General features: G+C 36.3%; 1 protein-coding gene across 7 annotated transcripts in view; it reads left to right on the forward strand.

Annotated features, from left to right (window-relative positions):
* Positions 1–17,619, forward strand: part of CDC42BPA (CDC42 binding protein kinase alpha) — a 310,403-nt gene that overhangs the window by 151,540 nt on the left and 141,244 nt on the right. For all 7 annotated transcript variants that reach the window (XM_058533588.1, XM_058533583.1, XM_058533582.1 and 4 more), the window contains exons 8-10: positions 1,167–1,415; positions 3,649–3,728; positions 6,296–6,462. In XM_058533588.1, coding sequence (XP_058389571.1) covers positions 1,167–1,415; positions 3,649–3,728; positions 6,296–6,462 — 496 coding nt within the window. The remainder of the gene's footprint in view (positions 1–1,166; positions 1,416–3,648; positions 3,729–6,295; positions 6,463–17,619) is intronic.

Consider the following 17,619-nt stretch of genomic DNA (forward strand, 5'->3'; position numbering starts at 1 on the left):
TGTACTGTAAATAATCCAGTGAGATGGACACTGTTAGAAGGAATATAAATTGATGTAACGTTTCTGTCAAGAGGTTTAGAAGTATGAATCTAGAACCTTAAAAAAAATGGTTAGAACTTTTGATTAAGCAACTTCAGTTCTGGGCATCTACCCTAAGGAAATATTCCGTAGAGCAAAGATGTATGTATGAGGATACCGATTCCAGTATTATTTATGATCACGAAACATTGGAAACATTGGAAACAATCTAGGTGCATAACAGGAACGAATTGATAAAACTTTAATCAGTTTAGTACCAAGTGAAATAGAAATAGGTTGTTCATAGTAAGAAGAGGAAGGTGTGATTGATTGGTCTCAGAGGATTTTGAGCACTTGCAAAGACCTGGAGTATGAATAGGAATATCCCATGAAGGGAGTGACTATCTATGCTTTTTAATTTGTTCTGGAGATACCATTATGGTTAGTTGCTTCGCATATACATAAATCAGTTTAAGATAATCTGCTAAATAGTTATGAACAGTTAAAAGACAGGAAGTAGCTACAAAGTTGTAAATAGCATGTAAAGCATTTCAGAGAGAAATCATTATACTAGAACATGGTTGTTAAGAGCATGGATTCTGGAGTCAGACAGCATCAGTTCAAATCCCAAATTGCTTGAAATCTCTGTGCCTTTGTTTCCTCTTCTATAAATTAGGATAAAGTAGTAATGACCTTAGACGATTGCTATGAGGATTAAATGAGTTAAAAGAGTAAAGCACTTCCAATCGTGTCAAGTACATACTACATTTTTAAAAAGTGTTTATTATTATTACTTAATCATTGGTATGTGACTTACATGAACATCATCAGTCCATCTACACCCTATTGAAATAATGAGTCAAATTCTACCACTTTTAATAAATTATCTTCATTCTAAGGTATTTTAGCATTTAATTTATTCTTTCTACAGTGCATGTATGACTAAGTCACAAATGAAATTAAAAGTTGTTTTAGGCAAATGATCTTTTCTCATTCATCCCTGTATCTTTTTTACTATCAGTACTTTGTACCAGTATACACTTAGATATTTTTAAAAGAAAATGTATTTTAAAAAAAATAAATGTTAACCAACTTACTTAGTAAGTTAAATACTGATTTATATTTAATTTCTATTATTCTCTGTTTAGGAGAGGTTTCAGTTTCCAGCTCAAGTGACTGATGTGTCTGAAAATGCAAAGGATCTTATTCGAAGGCTCATTTGTAGCAGAGAACATCGACTTGGTCAAAATGGAATAGAAGACTTTAAGAAACACCCATTTTTCAATGGAATTGACTGGGATAATATTCAAAACTGTGAAGCACCGTATATTCCAGAAGTTAGTAGTCCAACAGATACATCAAATTTTGATGTGGATGATGATTGTTTAAAGAATTCTGTAAGTATGCCATTGTGAAGAAGTTCTGTCCCTCTGTTTCCTTTTAATATGGTTAAAAGCAATTTTATGGACCACCTTATCAATTCTCAGTTAAACAGTTATCATGGTTGTAGTATTTATTCTCTCATAAGTCAAGAAATTAAGAGAATTAACTGAGGTGAGCATAGTTATTCGTGACTAGGAGCAAAATTAAAATTCAAAGATTTACTTCTAGGTTAGTTATGCCATTAGGTTTCCTAAGACTAGTTATGCCGTTAGGTTTCCTAAGATGAGGACAAATTAGATGCTTTTTTTAAGTGTGGACTTCATGAAGGCAGAGTGAAGAGGTTTGCAAATCTCTCCTTGAAAAATATCATGAAATGGGATAAAATTGTCAAAAATAACCATTTCAGGGCTTGACAAATCAACCTAAAGTAAATAAACTGAGAAGCATTTATTTATGAAAAACTCTGAACTTTGGTTAAAAAGAGCCCCCTACCCCCTTCCTTTAGCTTGGTTGGGACAGTAGGACTGCTAGCGTGGAGCTGCTTATTAAAAGCAGCAGCTTGGCTGCCTGAGGGGGCTGACTTGCTTTGGAGAGCTAAATACCTGTGCCCAGTGGTGCTGCCACTAACATTAGCAACCTCGGTCGGAAATGGGGAAGGAAAATCCAGCCCTACTAGCCTGAAGTTATAGCTGTGTTTGGGGCAAGTGGCCAACCAGCTGATTAGCGAAATATTCAACCGTTTTTAGCCTGTGGGCCGTACTAAAACAGGCCAGCACAGCTTGTCAACCTCTGCTCTAAACCATTAGGTTGTAGTAAATTAAAATTTAGGAAAATAAGAACATAAAATTTTTATGTTTTTTTACCTTTTTAGCCTTTTTTTTTTTTTTTGTGAGGAGATCAGCCCTGTGCTAACATCCGCCAATCCTCCTCTTTTTTTGCTGAGGAAGACGGCCCTGGGCTAACATCTGTGCCCATCTTCCTCCACTTTATATGGGACGCCGCCACAGCATGGCTTGCCAAGCAGTGCGTCGGTGCGTGCCCGGGATCCGGGCCAGCGAACCCTGGGCCGCCGCAGTGGAGCGCGCACACTTAACTGCTTGCGCCACCGGGCCAGCCCCACCTTTTTAGCCTTTTTAATTTGAACTTTTATTTTTATTTGATTATTTTATTTCTTATGGTTTTAATTCTGTACTAAGAGTTTTTATATTAATTTTATATCACTTTTCACTGTTCAGTAAGTTCCATAGTCAAGGCAGGTTAGAATTTCTCTTGTGCTTTCCTCTCTGGCCCTCACAAGAAAGAATTAAATGGACTTTCCTCATCAGTCATTTATTACAAGAATTATATTTACTGTTAACAGAAATTGTGAGTCATTCCAAATTAAATAGATTCTGATTATTTGTGGGAGTTATGTTCAGTAAAGTTGCCGAGAACACTGTATTAGTGAATATTGAACCATTGCTCTGCGGGGAAATACAGGGTTAGGTTCCTGTGAGCCTCTGGTCGCAACATTTCCATCAACTGATCAATACATAACCTTGTTTGATGTGTGTTTCTATTTAAGGACACATTATTTAATATATATTGTTGATTAATTAACATTGAACTCACGGTCAATAGCACTGTAACTCATGCCTGAACGAAGCTTATCTAACACGCGTATTTTTTTTGTAAGGCACATCATAGCCTTCTTGCTTAGGAACAATAAATGGCACTTCAGCATTATGTTTGGAAGCCATTTAAACAGTGAAATCACCCGTAAAAAGCACGAAAATGCAAAAAACATGGCACACGTAGACCTTGAAAAGACCCCTCGTTTACAATGTGACAGCAGAAACAAGAAGGCAGAGTGTTCCTTGTTCGGTGCCAGCTGGGGACATGTGCGTGAACAACTCAAATGTTTCTTTGCTCTGCACGTGTCTGCAAATAATCGCAAAAGTACTGTGAGGACTGATTTGGGGTGCAAAGAAATTTTAGTGACTAGGCAAATTCACAAATGTGGAATACATGAATAATGACCCTACTTTCAATATCAGTCAGACCTGCAATCTTTATTTTCATTTTATTAGAATTTTACAAGAGCACTAAAGTTTATGGCCTAAATTTTTTATCACTAAACGTCTGTACCAAACTTATCATTGTTTCTGAATTGAACGGTCACATATTTCCTTTTGACAGTTAATATTTATAGCCCAACCTACAAGTCATAGTTATTTATTTCTTACCATGTGTTTTTTCCTCCTTTAGGAAACGATGCCTCCGCCAACACATACTGCATTTTCTGGCCACCATCTACCGTTTGTTGGTTTTACATATACTAGTAGCTGGTAAGTTTGAAAAGTTAACATAATTTGGACAATTTAAAGCAAATTAAAAAGAATTGAGGTTTTAGAATATATAGTGTATAAGAGAGCCTTGTAAATCAAAAATTAAAAAAAAATAAGATGAATCTACTGCTGGAAAAAGTTAGACATTACAAAATGAATAGAACATATAAGAATCTTAGCTCATTTTGGAGGAGAAAGAATAGGACAAATAGAGAGCTCAGAATCTGTTAGCATTGGGGCAAGTATTAGAAGAGTCCCATGCTGTTGAATAAGTATTCTCTAGGTGTCAAAGCATTGGAACTTTCAACTTGTTAATCTTAAGCATCTTTTCACTTACCTTCATTCCACTTGTATTTTCTCTTGCCTCCTTACCCAGTTTAAATTCCATTGAGAATGATTATAATCACTCCGTGTGTGCCCCGTCAGTTCTTTGCCTGTCTCTCATTCTAAGTTGACATTCATTATTACAATTGCATATTCTGTCTGTACTTGTGCCAGTCAAAGTGTCTAGAGGAAAATATCTGACCATTCTTACTGGTCTCACTTTAAGTTGGGGATTACCAACCTCAAGTGCCCCTTATTGCTGCCTGGCAAGTATACTGTATTACCCTAGTGTGTTCGCTCTTTTACTTTCCTAGATAACTACTTCATACCTTATACTTTCCTCTGAAACCTCCTCACTCTCACCTGATGATCTCGCTTCCTCTTTCACTGAGAGGTTAAGGAAATAGCAGACAACTTCCTCAAGCTCCCATCACCACAGTTACCACCCACCCACCTCTGGACCATATACTCTTCTTTTTATGGATGAACCGTGTGAGCTCCGAGCTAAGGCCCACCCCTTCTGTCTGCTCTTGCCTACTCTAGTGCATTGCTCTCTATTACATCGTAAGTTTTTCCCTTTCTGTGTCATTTGCATAATAAGATCATTCCCATTAGCTCACAAACATGCAGTTTTTCCTCCCATCATAAAGTGAAAGATAAAATCTCTCTTAATCCAACTGTCTTTACCTGCTACCAACCATTTCTCTGCTCCACGTTATAGCAAAATTACCTCAAACTGTTGTCTATATTTTGTCCATTTTTCTCATACTGTTCTCTCTTGACACCACTCCAGGCAGGTTTGTGCTCCCATTGCTTCGTGCAAACTGCTTTTGTTGATGTCACCACTGAGCTCCATGTTGCTAAATTTAGTGATCATCTTTCAGTCCTAGTCTTGCTTATTTGCCTAGTCTCATCTTAGTTGTCACAGCACCTTCTCGTTAAAACATTTTCTTCTCTTAGCTTCCAGGGCACTTGCCTCATTTCTTCTTACCTCTCTGGCCACTCGTTCTCAGTCTCCACATCGGATACCTCCTAATCTCGCAGCGTCCCATGGCATAGTCCTTGCGTGTTTTCCATTTATGCTCTCTGGTGCTCTCCCAGATTTTTGCTGATGACTCCTAAATGTGCATCTCCAGCTGAGACCTCTCTCCCCTCTTCTGCTTAAAATCTCTCTTAACCACCTACTTCAGATGTTCATAATGTCATTTCTTCTATTTCTCTGAACCTGTTTGAATGATCCTGCTAAAAGATAAGTCAGAACATGTCACTCCCCTGTTCAGGACCAATCCCCACCACCCGAGCTCCAGTGGCTTCGTATCTTAACTCCAAACCAAAGTTCTTAAAACTTTATCAAGTTATGTATATATGTGTCTTATAGTTCTTACCACTATATCAAGTGATATGTATATTTATCTTTCTGATTCTGTTTCCTACTGCTGTTTCCTTTGCTCACTCCACTCCAGGCACAAAGGTCTCCTTTCTGGCCCATGAACGTGCCAGACATACTCCTCTCTGAGGGCTTTTGCACTTCTGTTCCATCTGCCTGGAATGTTCTTCCCCCTCATATTCCCTTGGCTGGGCCCCTTACTCTCTGGACTTTATTCAGAGTTACTTTCTGAGTGATGACTTTCCTGACCACTTTGTCTAAATTTTTATTTCCTCCCCCTCAATAGTTCATTTCCCCCTTTCCTGCTTCATGTTTTCTCCTGAGGATTGAACACTGTCTAGTGTACTGAATGTTTTACTTATCTTGTTTATTTTTGTCTCTGTCACTGGAATATAAGCTCTACATGGGCAAGTTTTGTCACTTTTGCTCACTGCCAAGTGTCCAGCCCTTCAAATATTTTTAATTAAATTGTGTTGAATTAAAGAAAGCATTTCTCTTTCGAATTCCAAATTCTGGTAGAGAAACCGTGGTTGGTGCTCTTGACTACTGTTTCACTTACCTGGTCACATTGTTTTAAACTACCAATAACCCTTCAGCAAACTTCATTTTATAGTTTGTGGTTATTTAAAATAAATTAAAGATAATTTGGGTGATTAAGTTTTCATTTTTCTAAAAAGTCATTTCTGGTGTTTTTGCAATACACATTTGCAAAAAAATGTATATTACAGTCATTCTAGGTGGCTGACTGTAACTAGATACTCAAATCCGTGTTTTAAATGAACAATTTCGAAAGGTTATCTTTTTTCTTCAAACTTTTTGTTTCAGTGTAAATCCACTTTTTTTTCCTCTTCTTCAGTGTTCTTTCTGATCGGAGCTGTTTGAGAGTGACCGCTGGCCCCGCTTCACTGGATGTTGACGTTCATGTTCAGAGGACTCTAGACAACAATTTAGCCACCGAAGCTTATGAAAGAAGAATTAAGCGCCTTGAACAGGAAAAGCTTGAACTTAGTAGAAAACTTCAAGGTAAGTGTGTTTTAAAGATGATATTTTCCTTTTTGGATTGGACTCACAGTGTTAGGAATTGTTTATTATAAGTGATTGTTTTATCGCAAAAGGAAATTTTCTTTTTGTTAAGTGGGAAATATCAAGTTATAGAAATTGATGCAGAATACGGTGTAATACCATTTATGTAAACTCATGAAATTAACAGTGAACAACAAAATAGCATCTGTTTCTCACGTATGTATGAATATAAATGTGTGGGAAGAAATACCTCTGGGGAGAGGAAAATGGGACTACTAGGAAAAAAGGAACCCTTCTCATCCTAGTATAACACTTATATTCTGACATATCTCACTCAGCAAAATGTGCTCAAGGTCCATCCATGTTGCAAATAGGAGGATTTCTTCCTTTCTCATGGCTGAATAATATTTCACTGTGTGTGTGTGTGTGTGTGTGTACACCACATCTTTTTTATCCATTCACCCACTGATTTGCATTTAGGTTGTTTCCATATGTTGGCTATTGAGAATAATGCTACAGTAAACACGGGAGTGCAGATATCTCTTTGAAATCCTGTTTTCATTTCCTTTGGGTATATATCCAGAAGGGGAATTGCTGGATCATATGGTAGAGCTGTTTAAATTTTTTGAGGAACCTCCATATTGTTTTCCATAGTGGTTGGACCAGTTTACATTCCCACCAGCAGTGTGTAAGGACTCCCTTTTCACCACATCCTCACCAGTACCTGTTGTCTCTTGTCTTCCTGATGATAGACGTTCTGACAGGTGTGAGGTGATATCTCACCTCACCTTTTGATTTGCATTTCCTGATGATTAGTGTGGTTGACTGTCTTTTCATGTGCCTGTTGGCCATTGTGATGTCCTCTTTGGAAAAATATCTATTTAGTTCTTCTGCCCATTTTTTTAATCAAAATTTTTTTATTAAGTTGTATGAGTTCTTTATACATTTTGAATATTAGTCCCTTATCCAATATATGGTTTACAAAAATTTTATCCCATTCTGTAGGTGGTCTTTTCATTTTGTTAATTGTTTCTTTTGATGTACAGAAGCTTTTGAGTTTGATGTAGTCCTCTTTGTTGATTTTTGTTTTTTTGTTGTTTGTGCTTTTGGTGTTATATCCGAAAAATCATTTCCAAAACCAATGTCAAGGAGCTTCTTCTCGATGTTTTCTTCTAGGAGTTTTATGGTATCAGGTCTTATGTTTAAGTCTTTGATCCATTTTGAGTTAATTTTTGTGAGATAGGGGTCCAATTTCATTGTTGTGTGTTTCTCTAGTTTTCCCAGCACCATTTGTTGAGGAGACTGTCCTTTCCCCATTGAGTGTTCTTGGCTCCCTTGTTGAATATTAGCTAACCATATACCCTGGGATTTAATTCTGGGCTCTCTGTTCTGTTCCATTGGTCTATGTGTCTATTTCTATGCCAGTACCATGCTGTTTTTATTACTACGGTTTGTAGTATAGTTTGACATCAGGAAGCATGATACCTCTGGCTTTGTTCTTTTTTCTCAGGATTGCTTTGGCTCAGGGTCTTTTGTGGTTCAACACCTATTTTAGGATTGTGTCTTCTATTTCTGTGAAGAATGCCTTTGGTATTTTGATAGATATTGTGTTGAATCTGTAGATAACTTTGGGGAGTATGGACATTTTAACAATAGTAATTCTTCTGATCCATGAATACAAGATGTCTTTCCATTTGTTTGTGTCTTCTTTGATTTCTTTCAGCAAAATCTTATGGTTTTCATTGTAAAGATCTTTCACTTCTTTGGTTAAATTTATTCCTGATTATTTTATTGTTTTTGATACTGTTGTGAGTGGGATAGTTTCATTTATTTCTTTTTCAGATGTTTCATCATTAGAGTAAAAGAATGCAACTGATTTCTGTATGTTGACTTTGTACCCTTCAATTTTACTGAAATTGTTGATTAATTCCAACAGTTTTTTAGTTGACTCTTTGGGATTTTCAATATATAAAATCATATCATCAGCAAATAGTGACAGTTTTGCTTCTTTCTTTCTGATTTGGATGCCTTTTATTTCTTTGTCTTGCCTAATTGCTTTAGCTAGAACTTCCAGTACTATGTTGAATAAGAGTAATGAGAGTGGACATCCTTGTCTTCTTTCTGATCATTGAGGAAAAGCTTTCAGTTTTTCTCCCTTAAGGATAGTGTTAGCTGTGGGTTTGTCATATATGGCCTTTATTGTGTTGAGGTATGTTCCTTCTATACCTAATCTGTTAAGGATTTTTATCATGAAAGGATGTTGTATTTTGTTAAATGCTTTTTCTTCTATTGAGATGGTCATGTGATTTTTATCTTTCATTTTATTGATGTGATGTATTACATTTATTGATTTGTGTATGTTGAACCATCCTTGCATCCTAGAGATAAATCCCACTTGGTCATGGTGTATAATCCTTTTAATTTGTTCTTCAATTCGGTTTGCTAATATTTTGTTGAGGAATTTTTTGCATTTATATTCATCAGGGATATTGCTCTATAGTTTTCTTTTCTTATGATCTCCTTATCTGGTTTTAGTAGGAAGATAATGCTGGCCTCATAGAATAAGTTTGGAAGTGTTCCCTCCTCCTAAATATTTTGGAAGAGTTTGAGGAGGATTGATGTTAATTCTTCTTTAAATGTTTGGCAGAATTCACCAGTGAAGCTCTCTGGTCCTGGGATTTTCTGTGTTGGGAGGTTTTTGATTACTGAGTCAATCTTTTTACTTGTTATTGGTCTGTTCAGATTTTCTATTTCTTCCTGATTCAGTCTTGGTAGATTGTGTGTTTCTAGAAATGTGTCCATTTCTTCTAGGTTATGTAATTTCTTGGCATATAATTGTTCATAGTAGTCTCTTATGGTCCTATGTAGTTGTGTAGTATTAGTTGTAATCTCTCCTCTTTCATTTCTAATTTTATTTATTTGAATCTTCTCTCTTTATTTCTTAGTCTAGGTAAATGTTTGTCAATTTTGTTTATCTTTTCAAAGAACCAGCTCTTAGTTTCATTCATCCTTTCTGTTGTTTTTCTGGTCTCTATTTCATTTATTTCTGCTCTGATCTTTATTTCCTGCCTTCTGCTAACTTTGGGCTTAATTTGTTCTTTTTTTGGTAGTTCCTTGAGGTGTAAAGTTAGGTTGTTTATTTGAGATCTTTCTCATTTCTTAATATATGCATTTATTGCTATAAACTTTCCTCTCAGAAATGCTTTTGCTGGACTCCACAAATTTAATATATTGTATTTCCATTTTCATTTGTTTTGAGATAATTTTTTATTTCTCTTGATTTCTTCTTTGACTCATTGGTTGTTCAAAAGTGTGTTGTTTAGTTTCCACATATTTGTAGATCTTCTCACTTTCCTCTTGTTGTTGATTTGTAGTTACACACCATTATGGTCAGAAAAGATAGTTGGTATGATTTTAATCTTTTTAAGTTTGCTAAGATTTGTTTTGTGTCCTATCATGTGATCTGTGCTGGAGAATGTTCCGTATGCACTTGAGAAGAATGTATATTCTGCTGCTGTTGGATGGAATGTTCTGTATATGTCTATTAAGTCCATTTGTTCTAAAGTATGGTTCAATTCCAATGTTTCTTTGTTGATTTTCTGTCTGGATGATTTATCTATTGCTGATAATGGGGTATTGAAGTCCCCTACTATCACTGTATGGTTGTCTATTTCTCCCTTAAGATCTTTTAGTATTTTGTTTAGTATATTTCAGTGCTCAGGTGTTGGGAGCATATATGTTTACAATTGCTATATCTTCTTATTGTATTGACCCCTTTATCATTACATAATGACCTTTGTCTGTTACCATTTTTGGCTTAAAGTATTTTGTCTGATATAAGTATGGCTCACACACTTTGTTTTGGTTTCTGCTTGCTTGGAATATCATCTTCCATCCCTTCACTTTGAGCCTACATGTGTCTTTAGAGCTGAAATGAGTCTCCTGTAGGCAGCATATAGTTGGTCTTATTTTCTTATCTGTCCAGCCACTGTGCCTTTTGATTGTTGAGCCCAATTCTTTTACGTTTAGGGTGATTATTAACATGAAAGAATTTACTACTGCCATTGTATCTTTGTGTTCTGGTCATTTTGTATCTCCATTGTTTCTTTTGCCTTCTGTTTTTGTTTACCTTTGTAAGTTGGTGGTTTTCTATGGTGATTTGCTCATTCTCCCCCTTTTTTATGCTTTGTATCTATGCTCTAGATTTTTGCTTTGTGGTTACCATGAAGTTTTCATAAAACATCTCATAGATAAAATAGTCCTTTTTCTGATGATAGCAACTTACCTTCATTTGCCTAGAAAGGTTCCATCCTTTTACTCCTTGCCTTTTATATTTCTGATGTCACAAATTATCTCTTTTTATGCTGTGAATTCGTTACCAAATTGTAGAAGCTATAGTTATTTTAATGCTCTTTTCCCTTAACATTTATGCTATAATTAAGTGTTTAACACACTGTTCTAAAATAAAGTTGCAGTTTTCTAATTCTGACTGCCTATTTTATTACCTTAATCACAGTTTTGTGTATTTTCTTCTTTTCATTTCAGTTTGAAGAGCTCCTTTCAGCATTTCTTGTAAGGCAGGTCTGGTGGTGGAGAACTCCTTCAGCTTTTGTTTGTCTTGGAAAGCCTTTATTTCTTCTTCATATCTGAAGGATAACTTACACAGATAGAGTATTCTTGGCTGGTGGTTTTTATCTTTCAGTACTTTGAATATGTCATTTCACTCTCCTGGCCTGTAGAGTTTTTGCTGAGAAATCTGCTGTTAGCCTAATGGGGGTTCCTCTGTAGGTTACTTTCTTTTTTCCCTGGTGGCCTTTAAAAGTCTTACTTTATCATTGACTTTTGAGAGTTTCATTATAATGTGTGTTGGAGAAAGTCTTTTTGCATTGAGATAGTAAGGTGTTCTATTAGCTTCATGGACTTGTATGTCCGACTTCTTCTCCAGGTTTGGGACGTTCTCAGCTATTATTTCTTTAAGTAAACTCTCTGCCCCCTTCTCCCTCTCTTCTGCTTCTAGTATAACCATTATTCTTATGTTGGCTTTTCTAACGGAGTCTGACAGCTCTCGTAGAATTTCTTCAGTTTTTAGAAATCTTAGTTCTCTCTCCTTTCCACCTGAATCATTTCTAAATTCCTATCCTCCAGATCACTTATTCTCTCTTCCATCAGATCTGCTCTATTTCCAATACTTTCTAATGTACTTTTTGTCTCATTTATTGAGTTCTTCAGCTCCATAATTTTTATTTGGTTCTGTTTTTTATAATTTTAATCTCTTTAGTAATGTACTCCTTCTGTTTATTAATTTTATTCCTGAGTCCATTGAATTGCCTTTCTGAGTTTTCTTGTAACTTGTTGAATTTCTTCATAACAGCCAGTTTGAATTCTTTATCAGTGAGATTGCAATATTCCTTGTGTTTGAGTTTGGTTGCTGAAGAATTGTTGTTTTCTTTTTGTGATACTGTATTACCATGATTTTTCTTAGTGTTTCATAAAATGTGCCTCTGCCATCACATTTGAAGTAGCAAACACCTTTCTTATTTAGATAAGGCTTTGTTTATTTTGATTCTAACAGTTCAATAGCTTGGTGATCAAAAGCCTTTCATTTGCTTTCCAGAAGGTGGTACTATAGCACAAGTGTTTGGTTTCTCTTACTTGAGCTGACTCATCACTAAAGTTTGGAGTGCACATGAAAAAGCTAGTGGGGGGAGGTGTGTGCTTGGCACCTGGGGCTTTGAATATGCCTACCACCTGGTAGCGGGATCCTCGAGTTGGGGAATCCTGGAAGTCCATGAGCAGACAGCAGGAAGTGCATTCCTTCACTTCTCTTTGTCTGCCTTCTTCCCTTTCCTTTCCCTCCCTCCAGTCACGGAGGTGTCTCCTCAGCAATCTAGGTGTTGCTGAAGAGCAAAGGGGTCCCTCCAGCTGCAGCCCTTGAAGCCAGGCTGACTTTCATTCACCACTTTCACTTTCCACCTCATTTGCTAGAGAGATTGCTGCTGCCACTGCTGCTGCAACTCACTTGGCTCTGTAGCCTCCTCCGAGGTCCAGTCCACCCTCTTTTGGAAGCACAGATGGAGGGATCTTTTGGGTGTACTGGTGCTGTGCAGAGGCACTTTTGTTCGGTTATGGATTTCCAATTAGTTGTACATTGAAAAGGAGAGAAAAAAGGAATGACTTATGCCACCATGATGCTGATGTCACTCTGTTTTGATTTTTAAGTGGTGATATACATACAGTAAAGTATGCAAAAACCACACTTAAAAGTGTAAGCCTTGTAAATGTTTATATCTGTGTACATGTAATCCTTACTCCAACCAATATGTAGAACATTTCTAGTATAGCATAAAAGTTCACTCATGCCCCTTTCCAGTTTGTAACCCACCACCCTGAAGTAAACACTATCCTAATTTTTTTCGCCATTAATTAATTTTCCCTGTTGAACTTCATATAAGTGGTATCATACAGTATGTTCTCATTTGTATCTGGCTTCTTTCACTCAACGTGTTGTTTGTCAGCTTCATCCATGTTGTGTATATATAAATAGTTCTTTTTTTACTGCTGTTTGGTAATTGAATTGTACATAAATACTAAAAATTTATTATCCAGTATCTTCATCCGTTCTGGCTTGTATGACAAAATACAACAGATTGGGTGGCTTATAAACAACAGAAATTTATTTTTCACAGTTCTAGAGCCTGGATGTCCAAGATCAAAGTGCCAGCTTGGTCAAGTGAGGGTTCATAGGCAGCACCTTCTTGCTGTGTCCTCACCTGGTGGAAGGGGCTAGGGATCTCTGTGGTCTCACTTTCATAAGGCATTAATCCCATTCACGAGGACTCTACCCTCATAACTGAAGCACCTCCCTAAGACCCCACCCCCTAATTACATCATCTTTGGGGGTTAGGATTTCACCATATGAATTTGGAGGATGCACCAACATTCAGACCGTAACATCCAATCTGTTGTTGGTAAACATTTGGGTTTTTTCCAGATATTGACTATTATAAGCATAGCTTTTGTGAATATTCTTATATATTTCTTTTGATGGTCATATATATTTATTTTCTCTTGGATATCTACTTAGGAGTAGGATTTCTGGGTCGTAGGATAGCATATTTTCAGCTTTAAAATGTATTGTCAAAGAGTTTTCCAAAGCGATTGTATCAGTAGTTCCAATTGCTTTATATTCCCATCAGAATTTGATATTGTTAGCTTTTTTACTTTTAGCCATTTTGGTGTCTGTATAGTGGTATCTCTCTATGATTTTAATTTGCATTTCCCTAATAAGTATGATATTGAGTATCTTTTCATATATTTACTCTTCATTAGGATATTCAGTCTGTGAAGTCCCTGTTCGAGGTTCTTGCCCATTTTTTCTATTAGGTCTTTATATATCTTTTTTTAAAAATAATTTGTATTTTACCACTTTATAAACAGTATAAGAACCTTACAGCAGCCCTGTATGTAATTGTTGTTATATATTTTACCTCCATCTTATGTTGTAAACCTTTCAATACATTTATTTTATTGTTTCTTTAAATAGTTATTACTCCTTAATTTTTTAAATATATTTTTTTTACCCACCCACATTTACCCTTTTGGTGCCATTTATTTCTTCCTAATGATCCATGTTTCCATTTGGAATAATTTTTCTTTAGTCTGAAAAACTTCCTTTAGTATTTCTTGTGATATGTGTGTGTTGTGACAAAATCTCTCAGATTTTGTTTGCCTAAGTTGTCTTTATTTGGCCTTCATTTTTGAGGCATATTTTGCTAGGTTAGAATTCTAGCTTAGCAGTTTTCTCTTTCAATTCTCTACAGATGTTATTCCATTGTTTTCTGATTTCCATTATATTTGAGAAGCCAGCTGTTAATCTTGGTCTCTTGAATGAATCCTTTTTTTCCCTGTGGCTGTTTTTAAGATTTTCTTCTGAACTTCAGTTTCAAGCAGTTTGACTATGATCTGCCTAGGTGTAGTTTTTTTTTATTAATATAAAATCCTTTTTGGGATTCACTGAACTTCTGGAATCTTGATTGATGTCTTTCATCAGTTTTGGAAAATTCTAAGCTATAACTTCTATAGATATTTCTTTTGCCCCATTCACTCGCTCCGCTTCTTCTGGGACTCCAATTGTGTGTATTTTGGACTATGTCCCATATTTCTTTTATGCTCTGTCCTGTCCTTACATTCTTAGTTTTCTTTGTGCTTAATTTGCATATTTTCTATTGACTTGCCTTCAAGTTCATTAGTCCTGTTTTCTGCTGTATCTATTCTGATTTTAAGTACATCCAATGAGTCTTAATGTCAGATATTGTCTGTTTTAGTTCAAGAATATCCATTTGATTCTTTCTTATAGTTTTTGATTCTCTGTTGAAATTTCTCATCTTTGTGTCTATCTTTTCCTCTATTTTCTTTCACGTTAGTAATAGTTATTTTAAAGTCCTTGTCTGCTAATTCCAACACCTGAATCATCTGTGGGTCTGTCTCCTTTTCTGGTTTTTTCTTCTGATTATTGATCACACATTCCTGCTTTTCCAGATGTCTCATAATTTTTATTGTATGACAAATATCATGAATAAAAATAACATAGAGAATGATGCTTATGTTATTTTCACTCCAGAGAGGATTTTCCTTTCTTTGTCCAATCAGGGATTGAGGTAGGTCAAGGCTGGGTTGCAGTTTTAATTAAACTCAACCTACCTCTGGTTTCAAATGTCATGAAGGGAGAACTAGATGGATTCTGGTTGGGGCTCTTTCTCCCTCATTCTATAAACTGTGGGAGATTTATTCTGTCCTTCAGCCTTCTACCCCATGCCACGTCCAAATTTAGCAAATGTCTTGATGGGGAGACTGGCCGTGTGTTTGAGACAGTCCCTCTTTCTGAAGCAAGGCTTTGTCTCTGAAATACTCCAATACTGTCGGAGATTTCAGTCTGACTTGTAGAAGCTCCTTAACTTCCCATGCCGTCCCCAGATCAACAAATATACTGTAAGGAAAACAGCACCCCATATTTAGGAATCCTAAGGTTTCCAAATTGTGGCACCAGCCCCACCCATCCTCCAGAAGCTGTGATTTTTTTTTTCCCCAGCATAATATCCCTCAATTCAGGGCAACCTTGAGCCTAAGCTTGCTCACAGGATTGGATATGTTTCCAAAGTAAGAGGCAGCTGTCATAGTCTTTTCACCTCAGCGTGGCTCATCCTTCTCTGATTTAGTTTTCTTAGTCCTCTTTGCTTTCCCAGATACATGATGTTGGTAAAAATAAGATTTTTGCAAATTATATAGTGTATTTTTATTTTTTTGCAGCAGGAGCAATAGAGCAATGACTTGTTGCTTCCTACTTCATCCTATTCTGAATGAGAAATTTTTGTGTCCCAGGGTTTTTTTGATGTTTTGAATTCTTCAGTATATTCCTAGAGAGTGTTGTTACGTGTGATTGGTATCATTTATACAAAGCAAACCCAACAAAAATATAAGATCATTGCTTTTTTGTAGAAAACACCTGTTTTGTACAATGGCATAGGTTAACGTTAAAGCTGATTCATCCATTTATCAGCTATGCTGTTGAGCACTGATGAGACAGGAACTGTTCTGCACATGACTGGGTATATAATAATGAACAGAAAAAGGAAAAATACCTGCCCTCACAGTGCTTACATTCTATTTTGAGAAGACAGACAATAAAGCAAATGCTAAGCAGAGTCATCAGCTGAGAATAAGGAAGGTGGAGAACGTATTAGATTTTTAACAAGAAAAAGAGAAGATATGAAATGGTGAGTTTAGAGAAGAGAAGAGTAAACGGACTAGGAAATATTTTAGGATTTTCAGGCATCGCCAAGCTATTTAAGGTTAGTAGACGTAAATTTTAAATGACCGTGTTTTCTCTGGCCACTTCCAGCTACTAGGGTGAAAGCACAAAGTAGGAGGAGAGTAAGATTTAGCCAAGATGGGGCCTTCTAGGCTAAGTACAATGGAGGAGAGAAGGATAAAGAAATTGAAGGTGTTTTATGGAAAGCAGTTATTGTAGTGATGGACAAACGAATCTAACCGTAAATAAGGAAGAAAAGACTGAAAAGTGTTAGGAACACTGGATTGGCACTCTTGGTGGGAATGAAGAATTATTGAAGTAGTCCGTGTAGTAAGTAAACTATAAAGATTTTGGAGGCTCTCCAGTTATTAATAATGACAAAGTGTACAGTAGCATTTCTCAGTAGGTGAACTACAGGCTTTTGGGGCAGGGTAATTCTTTGATGTGAGAGACTGTTTCACATTCTGTAAGAGATTGAGCTTTCTTGGTCCCCAGACACTAAATATCTGTAGCAATCTCCTAGCACTGTGTCAATTCCACCCAACCCCCTGCCGCATACACACGTACACATTTCTAAGTTCACATAAGGTGAGAACCACTGGTCTAGGGGCTGACCAATCCATTTAGTGGTTGTGCTGGAGAGAAGTCTACCAGCTAGGTTGTTTTGGGCTACAAGTAATAGAATTCTTAAATACTATGGATTTATTATCACTTAAGAAGTCAGACAGTTTTCAGTGCTGATATCAGTTTTGGCTTCTCTATGATTTTCTTGGCTTTCTCCTCAAGATTCCACAATACTGCCAAAGTTCCAGACTTTATTTCTTCACATATCCAGAGACCAAAAAAAAGGGAAGATTCATTTCTTTTCATGTATCTCTCACTTAATGGGAGATTAAAACCTTTCCAAGAAGTCCCCTAGTAGATTTCTTCTCAAGGTACTATTAGTTCTAACCAGGTCACATACCTAATTCTTAACCAATACTGGCAATGTAGAATGGAATTACTGTGATTGATTTAAACATCCTCAATTTTGGCTGGGCCCACCTTGCCTCTGCACATTGTACCTGATACCTGAATTTGGTTCATAAACAAGAAGAGAGGAATAGCTACTGGGTAAAAAAAAACAAAAACAAAAACCTAACAGTCTCTGCCATAGGGGATTTGTATGCCTGAGAAGCCAGAGTGTTGGGTGGATTATCTATTTGGATGTTAAAGTCACTAAGAATTATGAAAAAAGATGTAATGGAAAGAAGGGCAGTGAACAATGTGTAAAATTGTTATTCAAAAAGAGAATAAGACAGGAAAGATAGTGGGTAATTACAATAAACAGGTAATGGGCATTTTAGCAG

This window comes from Diceros bicornis, chromosome 38 (genome assembly GCF_020826845.1).
Source record: "Diceros bicornis minor isolate mBicDic1 chromosome 38, mDicBic1.mat.cur, whole genome shotgun sequence".
Lineage (NCBI taxonomy): Eukaryota > Metazoa > Chordata > Mammalia > Perissodactyla > Rhinocerotidae > Diceros > Diceros bicornis.